This window comes from Macadamia integrifolia, chromosome 3 (assembly GCF_013358625.1).
Source record: "Macadamia integrifolia cultivar HAES 741 chromosome 3, SCU_Mint_v3, whole genome shotgun sequence".
Classification (NCBI taxonomy): domain Eukaryota; kingdom Viridiplantae; phylum Streptophyta; class Magnoliopsida; order Proteales; family Proteaceae; genus Macadamia; species Macadamia integrifolia.
This window is the reverse complement of record NC_056559.1, coordinates 4,037,162-4,050,960: the sequence shown is the minus strand read 5'-3', so window position 1 is coordinate 4,050,960 and position 13,799 is coordinate 4,037,162. Positions and strand designations below refer to the sequence as shown.

Below are 13,799 nucleotides of genomic sequence, written 5' to 3'. Positions count from 1 at the left end.
CAGAATTTATGGGAAATCATTTGGAAGGTTAAATTCAACCTACTGATATGATTTTTTATTTTTTTTTGGTTGGAAATGTATTCATCAAGCATGTGTGGCAGTTGTTTTTAGCTTTGTATTCCTTTCTCTTCTTAGCAGTAAGATTTGGTTACTTATCTGGGGTGGGTGGGAGGTGGGGGGAGGACCTTCTTCAGGGCACAAAGTGTTAAAAATGAACCCTAACCTTTATCATGTACAATTTTCTTACATAACAGAACTTTCTTTAAATTTAAAGCAGAATAGAAGAACACTAAACTAGTTTTTAAGGATGTTCTGTCACAAGCACATGATCATTAGAACCATGTGTTTCAACATCAAGCACAACATCTGAAACTTCACCACCACACCCAATCCCTTCAACTTCTCTTCTTGCATCAGAGCACTCTTCCTTTGTTCTAATACAATAGCTGCCACTCTCTTCCCCTATGCTCTCTCTCTCAGCCCCTGTTTGAACAGAGGTTCCAACCTCATGACTAATACTTGAGGATTCTTGATAAGATTGTTCTTCATCAGCCTGGGCTTCGACTCGATTGTCAGAATGGTCAGGTGCAGTTTTAGAAGATGGTAAGAGGGAGAAGCGGCAAAGAGGACAGGTGGTGTGGGTAGCAAGCCAGTGGTCAATGCAATCCATGTGAAAAGTGTGGCCACATACAGGTATTTGTTGAAGCTTGTCCTCAGCTTGGTAATCCCCCAGGCATACTGAACATCTGCAGGAGAGCAAATGGTGTTTTAAGTGAGAATTGGAAGATAAGGATTCAAAGCTCACAATGACTGAAAAAAGAGAGTATCTGCAATGTTGAGGTATTCTAGAATTGTCCAACGTTTTCTTTTCTAGACAAACCATTACTGCTAACAAAGTCACATCACATGAAAATGATTTCATTGCTTGGATCTTTGATCATTTCTGTAATACATCAATATCTCATACCTCCAAAGATACTAAAACGGTTAGCTTGCTAGAGCTTTAAAAATGAGACCCATGACCAACCCTAATAGATACTCGTGATTCCCCATATTTAAAGATTTCTCTTCTCAGTTTGTAATTGGTTTAGTTATCGAGAAAGTTCAAATTTGGAAACAGAAGCCTTCACCTACTCTGGTCTGAGTCTTGGGTTGATCAGGCAACACCCGTATTTGAACAGGGGAAAAGGGATTTGCAGACCCCTATCTTACCAGTTACCACTTGCCCGTGCCACTAAAACAATACAATACTCGAAAGCGGCCTCCAATTGCTCAGAAATTCTCAGCTATAAGTGGGGTGTGAATGGTGAGCAAAAACAATTGATTAAGAAGTTTGGCCAACTTTCGCAAGAAAGAAGGTAAAAGAACGAGAGCTCATCCATTTGTTTATCAAATTTTCATCGCCCAGCTTGAACTGAACCCAGGCACACGCAACCAATAAGTGTGCTCTGTATCAAGGCATGCTAATGCACAACGGAGAAAAACTCTGGAAATATAAGGGTGAGGGGGGAAAAAGGAACAACAATGGAGCACTTCACATGGAACGAGAGCTCATGAAAGGAACATTTTCATTATGTTTAAAGGTCAGCCTAACATGGGTTAATTGATTACGGAGTACATGGTAAAAAAATCTTTGTTTGAACCTTGCATTCCACAGCCATCACCAGCTTAGTCAGGAAAATCACTGCAAGCCGTATTCAGAAGTTCTAAAGGTATTGCAAACTCTAGACTTATCTAGTGCTGGATACATACATGTGTTCAAAATGGCACAGTATTATCCGTAAGAGAAATAGAAGTGGAGAAGAGAAAAAAGGGGGGGGGGGGGGGGGGGAGGCTGCTTAAGAGAGTGAGATGACAATTCGATAGTGCTGAATGATTCAAGTTCTTAGACTCGCATACAAATTTACTAGAACAGTATTCCTAGTTCTATTTCTAGGGGCAGTTGCTTGATCTGACGGTAATAGCTCAGCTGCAAGCATGAGGACGTGAGGTTGAGTCTGAGGGAGGCCACTTCTTTCGAAAATGCCAAATGTTAGGACTGACCATAATCCACCCATTCCAGGACCCTACAAAAGTCAGACTAGCACCCGCATGCAGCCTGTTTGCGAGTTCTAATCCTAGTTCTGGTTCCTGAACATGTAGAAATTTTATTGCATTGATCACTTACTTGTAATTGACTTCAGAATTGTCTTTGTCTCGTAACATCTTTCTAAAACCTTATAAGCTTGAGGCCTAAAATTTCAATTGATATTTCAAAAATTCCAACCTTAGGAAATTTCTTTTGGAAACTTGTTTTCCAAAGGCCAATCCTTATTTTAACCTGAAACTCCTATTTTACCCTAACCAATTAACCTATACAAACACAAGCTTATTCATCACTTTGGCTAGCGTAAATTGTTATGCAGGGCATCCACCAGTACAATGAGAGAGAGTTTTTCTAATGGCATTATGGAGCTATTGTTTGGGTTTGTTATGATTTTGAGATAGGTCATTAATGGATAAATCCAAAATTTAATATTTATGGTAAATAAAGTTAGAAGATGTAAGGCAAGAATGATTATACTATTTATATTAATGTATAAAAGTAAGTAATTACCTGATCAACAAGTAATCTTGTTACATAATTGAAGATTATTGTTGCCTATTCCCCCCCCCCCCACCAAATAAAAAAAGAGGACTTTTATTCTTCAATGTCTATTCTTGTTGTGGAGTATTATCCATGCTGTTATTTTCTTCATTGGTGTGAATTCTTGGTGAGTTTCTCCCTAGAACCTAACAGTTGTTTAGATTCAAGATTCTTAGTAATCTGGACCTTTTCTGCTAAATATCCTTGGAATTGTTAAGAGTCTGTCGGTGATTGCATAATCATTTCTCATTTGGAATCAAGAAAACTCAAAACTACAATCAATAGCCCTAGAGAATCCCTAATAAGCCTGGATGCACCAAGCAACAAAACATAGTTGAAACTAATCTGATGTTACAACTTACATCAACCCATGGCGAGCCCATGCGAGTTACTTCGGATTTTTATTTTGGTTGGTGTAATTTGACCGCACCTCAATTTTTATTCACCTTTTTTCTTAGACTCATTAAGAATTGAACTGCAAATGGTTCTCTATATATTTACTGAACTGAAACTGTAACAAAAAAAATGGAATAAAGTGAATAACTTCTAATCTGCTTCCCAAATTAAAACCTGTTGTAATTAATACTCCCTACAACTAGAACAAACTACCGTCCATGAGTTCCAAGGGTGGGACCCACAAAGCAGAAAAAAAAAATCTGGCTGGTCTTCCACCTTGAACCCTTCTTGTTAGAAGTTGCGCACATTATTCATCTAAAATGATCACCGTCTTGCTGACGTATTCCATGACCATCTTATGCAGACACTAAAAAGGTTTGGGGTGTCAAACTTGTTTAGATGTGCTTCATTCCAAATGTAATTATTGGCATTAATATAGGCTGCTTTGAATTCTCTTTCCTCTTGTACTTTCCTCTTTTAACTATACCGTCCTTGATAAAAAAAAAAAAATGGAAAACTAAGAAGGAAATAGAAAGCCATATGCTAGATATAGCAAGTAACATGGTTTAACTGGGACCAGTATCAGAATGGGCAGCCCAGTGAATCTAAGGCATTGAACTTCGACAAGAAGAAATGTGTACTGAAAAAGAAAAATAGATACATGGAAAAAAGTTTAAAGACTGCTTGATTGGTTAATAAAAGAGAAAATTTGAACATGGACAATGAACTGGACCGGTAAAGGATGCAAACATTAGGTTCAAGAAGTGAAATGATCATGCACGAGAATTCTGAAACATCTATATTGCATTATTATTTTTCAAAAGGAGCATGCCTGAACTAGGATTTAAGTATCAGCATTGGATCAGGCATGTCCACCAATCGATATTGGGATTGTTGGTGACAGATCTACTACAGGATATCGACTCCCCCAAAACTCAACCAGGATATGACGGGGTCGATCATCCAGATCAGGATCAGAAGAATCTGATCTGATTGGAACCTGGATCCTGAATTCTAGATGCTTAAACTAGAAATTATGAATTCTTTTAGCAACTTCTCTTCATCAACTGAAAGTGAAAAACTAACCGTTCAGACAAAATTAGTAAATCACCAAAGAATATCTCCAGACTTTCATTAAATTTAGTTCTTCCTAATCTATTATCCACCTATCCACAGATAAAACTTGAATATTTGAACCAACATGGGATCAATGGACTAAGAAAAAGGGGGGGGGGGACTTGATCATGACTTCTGGATTAATGAGCATCCATGACTCTCAAGGAAAAAAGGCAGCATATCTAATTGAAACAAACTACATTATCAATTTATTTTTTTCCTTTTTAAAGTAAAAGGGCAAATTTATACCCTAAGACTGTCTTATTGAGCCATGTTGGGATTAGTAACCAATCAATGCATTTGATCATGTTGAGTCAGAAACCTCAACTGTTTTACAAGAATCCCACCATTAAGTTCTCCAAAATTATGAAATTAAAGTTTTTTACTGTATGCCAGTCCAGAAGATCGAAAATGTTGAAGTACATACAGCACGTAGCATATTCACCAGCTTGAATTCAATGTTATCCATCCAAGAGAGAAAGATGAAGTTCTTCAACTCAGATCTCAATACTTTAATAACTCCACTAAGATCTGGACTTTTCAAACTCTTGGAGTAATTTTCAAGACATAGCCAACAGTCATTCCATAATAAATAAATAAAACATTTGATACTGCCACTCTTTGAAGAATCTTCAAGCAGTGGCCAATTGTCATTCCATATGAAAAAACCATCGATACAGCTAACCGAAATGATGCAAAGTCCAAAAAATGCAAGTAGTGAGTAATCAAAGAAATCCCACTCACTGTGTATCCTTGACAGAAAAGCTCTCCTTGAATACAATTATTGGTAGCATCTCTCTAATCTCCTTCTTCAAACCCAATTCTGATGGCTGCAACACAACACCGTAGTTATAAAAGGAAACTACGTCTGTGAGTAAAACAAACGTTAGGAAATGCCAAAAACAGAAATTTAATAAGAACTAATTGTAATCTTACTCTGGTGATGGGTTCCTCCGTAATCCCGTTGAATGTCCTCATCCGTATAGATGACCAATAAACGCTCCCTCGTCGAATATAGAAAAAGTAAAATAGGAACAAAAGAACAAAAGTGAAGATGATTGGTATGGAAAAGATGAAAGCTTGGTATAGTTTCAGTTCAGCTGAAGCCGATGAGCAACAATCAGGCGTCTCTGGATTGTTATAAGACATCACCAACCAACCTCAAGAACCTCAAATCCCATAAATAAAATAACTGAAGAAAAAAACAGAAGCAAACTTGAAAGAAAGATCCCTACGATAAAATAAGACCCAGTCCAGGAAAGATAAACAAAAATTATGGGAATTGAATTCTTAATGCTACAGAGACGAGAACCAGAAAATTCAGAGTAAGAAATACAGAAAAACTGCAAAATGAGAACTACCCAACTCACAAAATCTCAGAAAAAAAAAACCCCAAATTCGTCTGAGACTAAAAACCCAAAAGTGGGAATTCCCAGAATCTCAATTAATCCAAAAAATAAGTTAAAAAAAAAAAAAAAAAAAAGGGTTCAAATAAACAGAATACAATAGCAGAAAGAAGAACAGGAAAAACCAGAGAAGATCAAGTTAATTAACATTCAGAGTTGGTGATACATTGAGGAACACCGGCCCTGAGTAAAATCGATGGCTTGGATTAAGCTACAGGAGAAAATGACAGGACGAAATTACAAGACCTACAGAAAAGCCGTTGTCTATATCAAGAATAGGACCGTTGCTCTATCAAGAAGAGACAAATAATTAAAAAAAGAAAGGAAACAATTTGAAGGTTCCTAGCTACTTCCGAAATCATCTAATCTTATCTGTAATTACTACAAACCCTAAACTGAAACTCACAAAACAAGTGTAGAGATGACAACCTCAAGCTCGGTGAAACTGAATCCAGTTGAAGACTTAAATGTTTCAGCGTTCTTCCTTTCGAACATTTTTCGTTTGGGCAAACTTTATGGCATCTCTTTTCTCAACTCTTAACAGTCGAAACCAACACAGTTTAAACGGATTTATTTAAAAAAGATGGTTGTCAACTGTTAAGGAAGCCAAGTAGATTTCCTATTCAGTGAGGGTGAACCTTATGTGAGATGTCAATTCCTTAACGTCAGATTGGAATCAACTTAAATTAAGACGTGAATGATACTGTTAGGATCCCATATCAATCATATAAAAGACTTACTATCAAAAGAGATTTAATGTGGATTTATATGATCTAGGTTTTGAGTTCTTCCAAGTTTTGTTTCTCTCTGGTATTAGAACCATGGATTTAGGGGATGGTATTGGTGTTGGTATCTGTCAATATGAATTCAATACTATCGAATTGGATCAGTAGTATCGGTAGATTTTACCCTTGTTGTTTTAAAAGTACTAAATTTTTATTATTTTACCTCGAAACAATACGAATAATGAATCCAGATTGGTTAGGGATCGAGGATCTGTCTTAACTGATATCAATCCGATATAGCCGATACGAGACCGATACTTAAAACCATGATCAAAATAGTTGACCTTCGGCCCAACCTTTTATGTGAAAAGGACGACAATGCATAGATACACTAAAGCAGAAGAATGCCCTTTAGAAAGAGCTATGGAAGCATGGTGGTATATGTGCTCTCACATTAATCATTTGAGGGGTGATCCCATGTAAAATGCAAGTAGAAATGGTCTTGGGTTCCTTATCTTTTAATACTATTTTTGCCTTTATGAGATTGGAGGCAGAAAGTGTACTGAATGCTCTTTTTTTGGCCCGTAGTTTTGGGTTCTGCATCTTCTCATCTTTTCAGATTGCCAACATTTTATTTGTGTTCTCAACAACATTGTTTCATCTTTGGATTGACCTACTTTAACTATAGTTGATGATATTCAGCACTTTCTTTTTACTTTTTCACAATTAATTTATGAATAAAAAGGCTCACTTCCCCGGTGGAGGGGCCTTAAATTTTTTATTTTTAAAAACTTGGTGGATTAAACCCCCTTTCTTTGTATATTTGTTGTTCGACAGAGGTTCTCTCTTGCCAATTTTAGTTAATGAAATTTTATTTAAAAAAAAAAAAAAAATTTATATTATTGAAACATCTGTTGACCCAAACATCTTTTTTACTTATGGAGGAACTCATTGCCTTTGGAGATTAGCATCTAATTCTGTTCATATGCTGAGGGTTGGCATACCGATCATAAAGGATCAATTCTCAGTGCCGAAAGGCATGAGCTGAGTTGTGCATCACGAATGGAAGATGGAGATCTAACTTTTAATGGGTCCCTCTCGATTATTCTATTTGAATTAAGTAAAGATTAGAACTTTATCAAAAAGAAATCTTCTCATGGGCACTTTAGTTCTGCCGCATGGCAGCCTCGGTGAATTTTGTGAATACATAGACCTCAAGGTTCTTTTTCATTCGTCATGTTTTAATTTGAATGGAATTATCCAAATGGCAAAGCAAGCTTTGAAAATATAAGATAATAAGGTTGTCTGCCTATAGGCACTATGTGTTTACATTTTAGTGAAAGTTTTTTATCTTGCATGGTCAATGTAAGAATGCTTTCCTATGTTTCATACATAGGATTGTATGATTTGGATTGATCACGTGTTGAATTTTACAGTCAAATTTAATTGTATTCCCTCACAAATGTATAGGGGTTTTTGTTATATTTTCAGTTGTACATTCATTTCCATGTTTTTCATTCTCTCTTTTTTTTCAAAAGCAATATTTAATAAATTTTCATAGTTTTATTGTGATATTTATGTTGGGGGCATGATGTATTGTATTCTGTCATTTGCGTTTGTGGGTTGATTCCAAAAGACCAGAAAGAAGTCATAGGACCAAAGGCCTTGAGGGCTGAGGATTTCTTTTTTTATGGGTTTATGGGTACTTCAAAACTTTACCTATATAATGTCTCTTCGTAATTTTTGTTGTTAAGGCAATTTCTTTGTAATTTGAGAGGTGTAAGAACGAACGGTTGCAATTTATTCCCCATCAATAGTGAAGTAGGCCTCATCTCATTGTGGACTTAAACACTCTTAACAAATCACATACGTAAATCATTTTCTTTGTGTGATTGTTTATATATAATTTCTATTCTTTTTCTTCATCATTTTAGGTATTCGTTTTTACAATACGATCAATTATGTGGATTTTTTTTTTCATTATTATTATTATTTTTTACTTGGCATGTAAGGACCACGGGCTCTAGCACTCCCTAAAATTTGGAAAAAAAAAAAAAAACCAATATATCGTTTGGCATATATTAATATTATAGGAAAAAAACCCTTAAATGGGTGGTGGACCAGCCAAAAAATTCATTGCTCTATATAAAATTTTAACCATCGAAATTCTCAACTCCAATTAAGTGATGGACAAACCACAGTGAAGTGATTTCTTTGTCCATCTAAATTTTGAACTCCAATGAAGTGATTTCTTTGTGAGGTAGAGCACTAGTAGTGCAAGGTGAAGGTAAGATAGTGCTAATCAGTACCAGCCAAAGAACCAATTTCAAATCCAAGTAATTACAAGTCACTAACTTTAATGACATATTCAATTAATACCTTCAAATGAATGGTTATTGACTTATTAACATATTATACTCAAACATGATAATATATTTTATTTAAGAATCTCTTAATATGTACTTAAGAGGAGCCTACCCAATGGAATTTTTTGATCCTTATGCACAAATGTCTTCTTTTTTACTACAGACCAGGCATACCAGCTTGTCCTCTTAATTTGCCTAGCACAACTGTAACCATAAGTAATGGGAAGAAAATCATACTCTTAATGATAGTAATGGTCACCTTGCTCATATTTCACCATTTATTATGTGTTTGACAAATTGGAGCCGTTCAATATGTAATACTAAATGTAATAACTTTTCTTTTTATTAGGGGAAGAAGGATCTACACACTATGTGTTTATATTGTCATCTTACACGTCAAATCAATAACAAATAAAAAAATAGTTTATTTAACAAAGAGAAAAAAAAATGGCATTTACATATTTAATGAGATGACATTATGTATGTACTTTATTTTCACGTTGTAAAATTATGCTTCTCAAATTAAATTAAATGTAATTAATTGTCAATGATTTTGGTAGGTACGTACTATTGTACTATCAGATACTCATATTTCACTACATGTAATGTTTAAAGCCAATGCAAATTTCATAATCCATAGTGTTATCGTCTATTTGTTGCTTTAATCCTCCTCTGGATTAACAATACAAAAATCATTAGGGAGTTAATCAATACGTAAATACTCAAATCTGGTTATTTGTAGCTAGGTCATGCTGCATGAATTAATTTTACCCTATAAATGATTTATGCAAATAAGGAGAGAGAGAGAGAGAGAGAGAGAGAGAGAGAGAGAGAGAGAGAGAGAGAGAGAGAGAGAGAGAGAGAGACGTGTATAACTAAGGATGTGAATTTAAAACCAAAATCGAATCAAGCCGTTTACACCAAAACAGCAAAAACATTTAGTAAATGGTTCGGTTATGGTTTCAAGTTTAAGACCGATTAGTGAAATCGGTCGGGTTGGTTTTAATTGTTTAACCCATTAGTTTCAAAAGGAATTGACACTGTGAAAATCGAACCATTTAAACAGTCAAAATCGATCTGATTAACCCGTATAACGATTAAATATTTGGTTTTTTTAATAAAACATAATAGTTTAATTTAGGGAAGAATTACGGACCATAAAGGCTGTTCAACGATCTATTCAATATTTTTCTCCTATTATGTAGTTATATAGTTAAATCCTTGCTTGTTCAGTGTCAAATTTAACTTGATACAAGATTGAAGCGTTTATCAACAAAAACAAATTTGAGAATGTATGCGAATAAACTAGTAAACCGATTATGTTGCAGATTCAGAAAGTGCAACCATTTAGTAAATGATGAGGTTTTGATTTCAACCAAATAAATAAAAACTAAATCAAACCACATCGTATACACTGAAACCGAACCAATTAACACCCTTCGATATAACTTTCAATTTCTAAAATTCTTCATTTGTCATATACTAAAGGAATCACTTTCAATTTCTATATTTCTAATTTAACCAGTTGATTTGGACTACTTGTGAGAAAGAGAGGATGATGTATAACATATTACATAACTAAATTAACTAAATTTGATCTTCACTTGTAATATATTAAGGAATCACTTTCAATTTCTAAATTTGGACTAGTTATGAAAAAGAGAGGATGAGAGATCATTAGATTAGTCAATTTTCAATTCCCATGCCCACATCAATTTTATGTGCCCAATAATGTCTTAAAAATTTCCCATGTATCGCCAATTTTAAAAAAATTATTGAAAAAGATAACTTTCTCACTAAAGTATGTCTTAGAGAAATATTCTTTTGTTACCTACATCACTTTCACAAGTTCTCCTCCTAGTAAATCTTCCTTACATCTAATACACTATATCAGGAATGCACATAGACTAATGTGGAGAGAGAGAGAGAGAGAGAGAGAGAGAGAGAGAGAGAGAGAGAGAGAGAGAGAGAGAGAGCCATTTAAGATTTAAATATTTTTTTTCTTGTATATACCTTTCAACATTGGTTGATGAATCTAGACTTGATCATACATTCGGATACATTTCATTTCCACACATATTGTATATATACGAAGCTGAAGAAGGAGGTTTGCCTCCCATAATAGATAGTATAGATCATAGATAATATATATGATTAGTGTAAGAGAATGCCACCTATTTGCACAACCATTGTATCTATATATAAATCAATGACAAGCCACGAAGAGGTATCTTCAATGCATGGAGTGGGGTAGTACAGTTTTTTTATGCCCAACTATGTCTCGACTATACATGCACAAGTGGGTATCATTAATATTTTCCTATAATATGAAAAGATAATAAATATTTCATTAAATGAAATAGTGTATAGATATAAGAACAACTCAGTGGTCGTAACTATAGTGGGATGTCGTTGAACCATATATCGATTATCGTATTGGACAGAAAAAGGGGAAGAAAAATGTATATTCTTGTCTCTATAAACTTTTTTTCCTTTTTGTATATAAATATATATATATATATATATATGTTTGTGTGTGTGTTTGCTGTTGAAAAGGATATATATGTTAGAATAATTGAATATAGTGACACATGTGGTTCTCACTGAGTTCCCAACATCTATCAATACAAGGCTTAATTTTCTTTTATTTCCACAACCATGCCACATTTATATTGATTTTTTTTTTTCTCTCTCTCACGTCTCTCTCTAGCCAACTCACTCTCCACTTCTGTAGGAAGCAATATATTCTTAGGCAAGGGATCTCTAAGCAGCTGGCAGAATGAACCAATGAAGGGGTGACAAAATGGTTTCATAAATAATAACTTAAAAAGGTCATTTCAAGAGAGAAATTAAGAGAGGTTGCTAGCTTAAAAGAGAATGTATTATGTTGCATGAATCAGGTTTAAATACCTCAAGCGGCAAGCTTGGAACCTAAAATTTTATTCTCATAAAACAAAAGATCTAGGTTATCACACATCTAAGGTGGAATGAGATGTTTTTCAGCAGACGGTGCTCAGTTGTTTGTTGATTTTTTTTACTATCGCTTTGTTTTGAAAAGAGAAAACTAAGATAGGGAAGCACACTAATTAAGTCTACACTAAGTATGAATTAATTAATCCTATACATGATGTATGCTTCTTTTCTTTTTCTTTTTTTCTTTTTTATTTTTTTATTATCAAAAAAGTTTATATCGGAGAGTATGGTCTGAATCCAGGCATTGGGGGCAAAATGACTGATCCGCCCCCATGAAATGGAAAATGATGCCCCTATTGATACTTCCTTCTGCACGCCAATTGACTTCCACGTGCATACAGAAACTACACTTCCCCATATATATATATATATATATAGAGAGAGAGAGAGAGAGAGAGAGAGAGAGAGATTATGTACATATCTAAAATTCCTCACTTGTTATCTTGTCATATATTAAGAAATCGCTTTCAATTTGCCTATCTCTTATTTGGCCTGATTTGTGATTTAGACTACTAAGTGAAAAAGAGACGATGGGCTTCTTTAAATTAGTAGAATTTTCAAATTCCATACCCACGTCAATTTTATGGCTAATAATGTAATGAATTTTTTCCATGTAAAGCCAATGCATGTTTAAAAAACTATTGAGAAAGATGTACTTTGTCATTTTCCCTTCATCACTTCCCCATATCGTACAATGCAAGATGATAGCTTCTAGGCTGAATGTACAACATGAAGGAAGAATAACCAGTCCAATATAAGTTCTTAATTAAATTTGAGAATAGGGATAGGCATGTCACCGGTGTCCGATAAACTAATGGACAACACCAAATCATCAATAGAAGCACCGGATAAAGTATCATATAAGAAGGGCAGAGGAATCATTTCAAAAGAGGAAAGAAAGAGATAGACATAGTGAGTGCTAACTTACGGTGTTAGCTTACTCAATCTTTTCTATTAAATTTGAGTTGCTATATGTCATAGAGGAATATTCCTTTGCAAACTACGTCACTTTCAATAGTTGTTTTCCTAAATAATCCGGATAATATTTGTGATTTATTTTAAGTTATAGAAGAATGCATATGATTTTTTTTAATAAAAAGGATATATATATATATATATATATATAGTGACACATGTGGTTCTCTTCAAGTTCCCAACAAGTAGCTATCAATATTGTACTAATAAAACAAACCAGTCTAAACAAGAGCTTAATATCTCATCTTTCTTTGTCCATAATGATACCACATTTGTATTGAATATTCTCTTCCTTTTCCTTCCCAATAAAGTGAAATTCTAACACAAACGTCTCACTCCTCCTACTATCACCTCTCTCTTACCAACTCATTCCCCACTTTTTAGAATGCAATATTTTCTTAGGACAAGGGTGAATCAGTAATGGCAACAGAATGGTTTCATAAATAGTGGAGTGAAGAAGTCATTTCATGAGAGAGAGAGAGAGTCATGTTAGTATTGGTATCTTTGAAGGAAAAAAAAACATTTGATATGACCGATATGAATCAATACATATCAATAACAATTTCAATACTAACCGATATTGTGAATTAAAACTATCAATATTGATTTCAGAACTTCTTACGAGAAAAAAAAAAAAAAAAAAAAAAAAAGATTTCAGAGCTAACTGATGCCTTGGTAGTTTGAAGTCTCTAGGGGTCGATGGGCCCGTGGGGACTAGTCAGGCCGAAAGCTTGGATACCCATTGTTAGCAAAAAGAGAAAAAAAGTCTCTAGTGGTCCAAATAAAGGCTTAAAAAGAATAGACCTCCTCATCCATGGGACTACTCATTGAATAAAAATCCTACAATATAATCAATACATTTTTTTTTGGGAAATAGACTAGTGATTAAGCATATGGTTAACATTAGCATTTTAAAACAATTTTGTGTTACCATTTACTACAATATGATTTAATATAAAAAAATATCCCAAATTGAAAATTGGGTATCTTTAAATTTATAACTAATGACTAAAAATATTACTCATTCGAATATTCAATTAATATTATTCACATCAAATTTGAAAAACTTTTATACTATATAAACATTAATAAAATTTCAAAGATTCCAAGTTTGACTATTGTGTATTATCACTTTTCGAAAAATGCCAAACGTTAGGATCCGCTCCAAAACTCATGCACCGTCCCAGGTTTGAGTATAGTGGATGGTGACTTCTAT

General features: G+C 34.2%; 1 protein-coding gene across 1 annotated transcript; it reads right to left on the bottom strand.

Moving 5' to 3' along the window:
• Positions 1–205: 205 nt before the first annotated feature.
• On the bottom strand, positions 206–6,106 carry LOC122073302 (RING-H2 finger protein ATL7-like). Its single transcript, XM_042637865.1, has 3 exons — positions 5,075–6,106; positions 4,883–4,968; positions 206–746 (listed from the first exon to the last, which is right to left on the bottom strand). Exons 1-3 carry the CDS (start codon positions 5,285–5,287, stop codon positions 302–304), a joined length of 744 nt encoding a protein of 247 aa, XP_042493799.1. The 5' UTR covers positions 5,288–6,106; the 3' UTR covers positions 206–301.
• Positions 6,107–13,799: the final 7,693 nt, after the last annotated feature.

Coding starts and splice junctions, on each gene's coding strand:
- LOC122073302 (XM_042637865.1), bottom strand. CDS start 5,287: ATGTCTTATAACAATCCAGAGACGCCTGATTGTTGCTCATCGGCTTCA. Junction 4,969..5,074: donor CGGAGGAACCCATCACCAGA/GTAAGATTACAA, acceptor GTTGTGTTGCAG/CCATCAGAATTGGGTTTGAA. Junction 747..4,882: donor TTTTCTGTCAAGGATACACA/GTGAGTGGGATT, acceptor GCTCTCCTGCAG/ATGTTCAGTATGCCTGGGGG.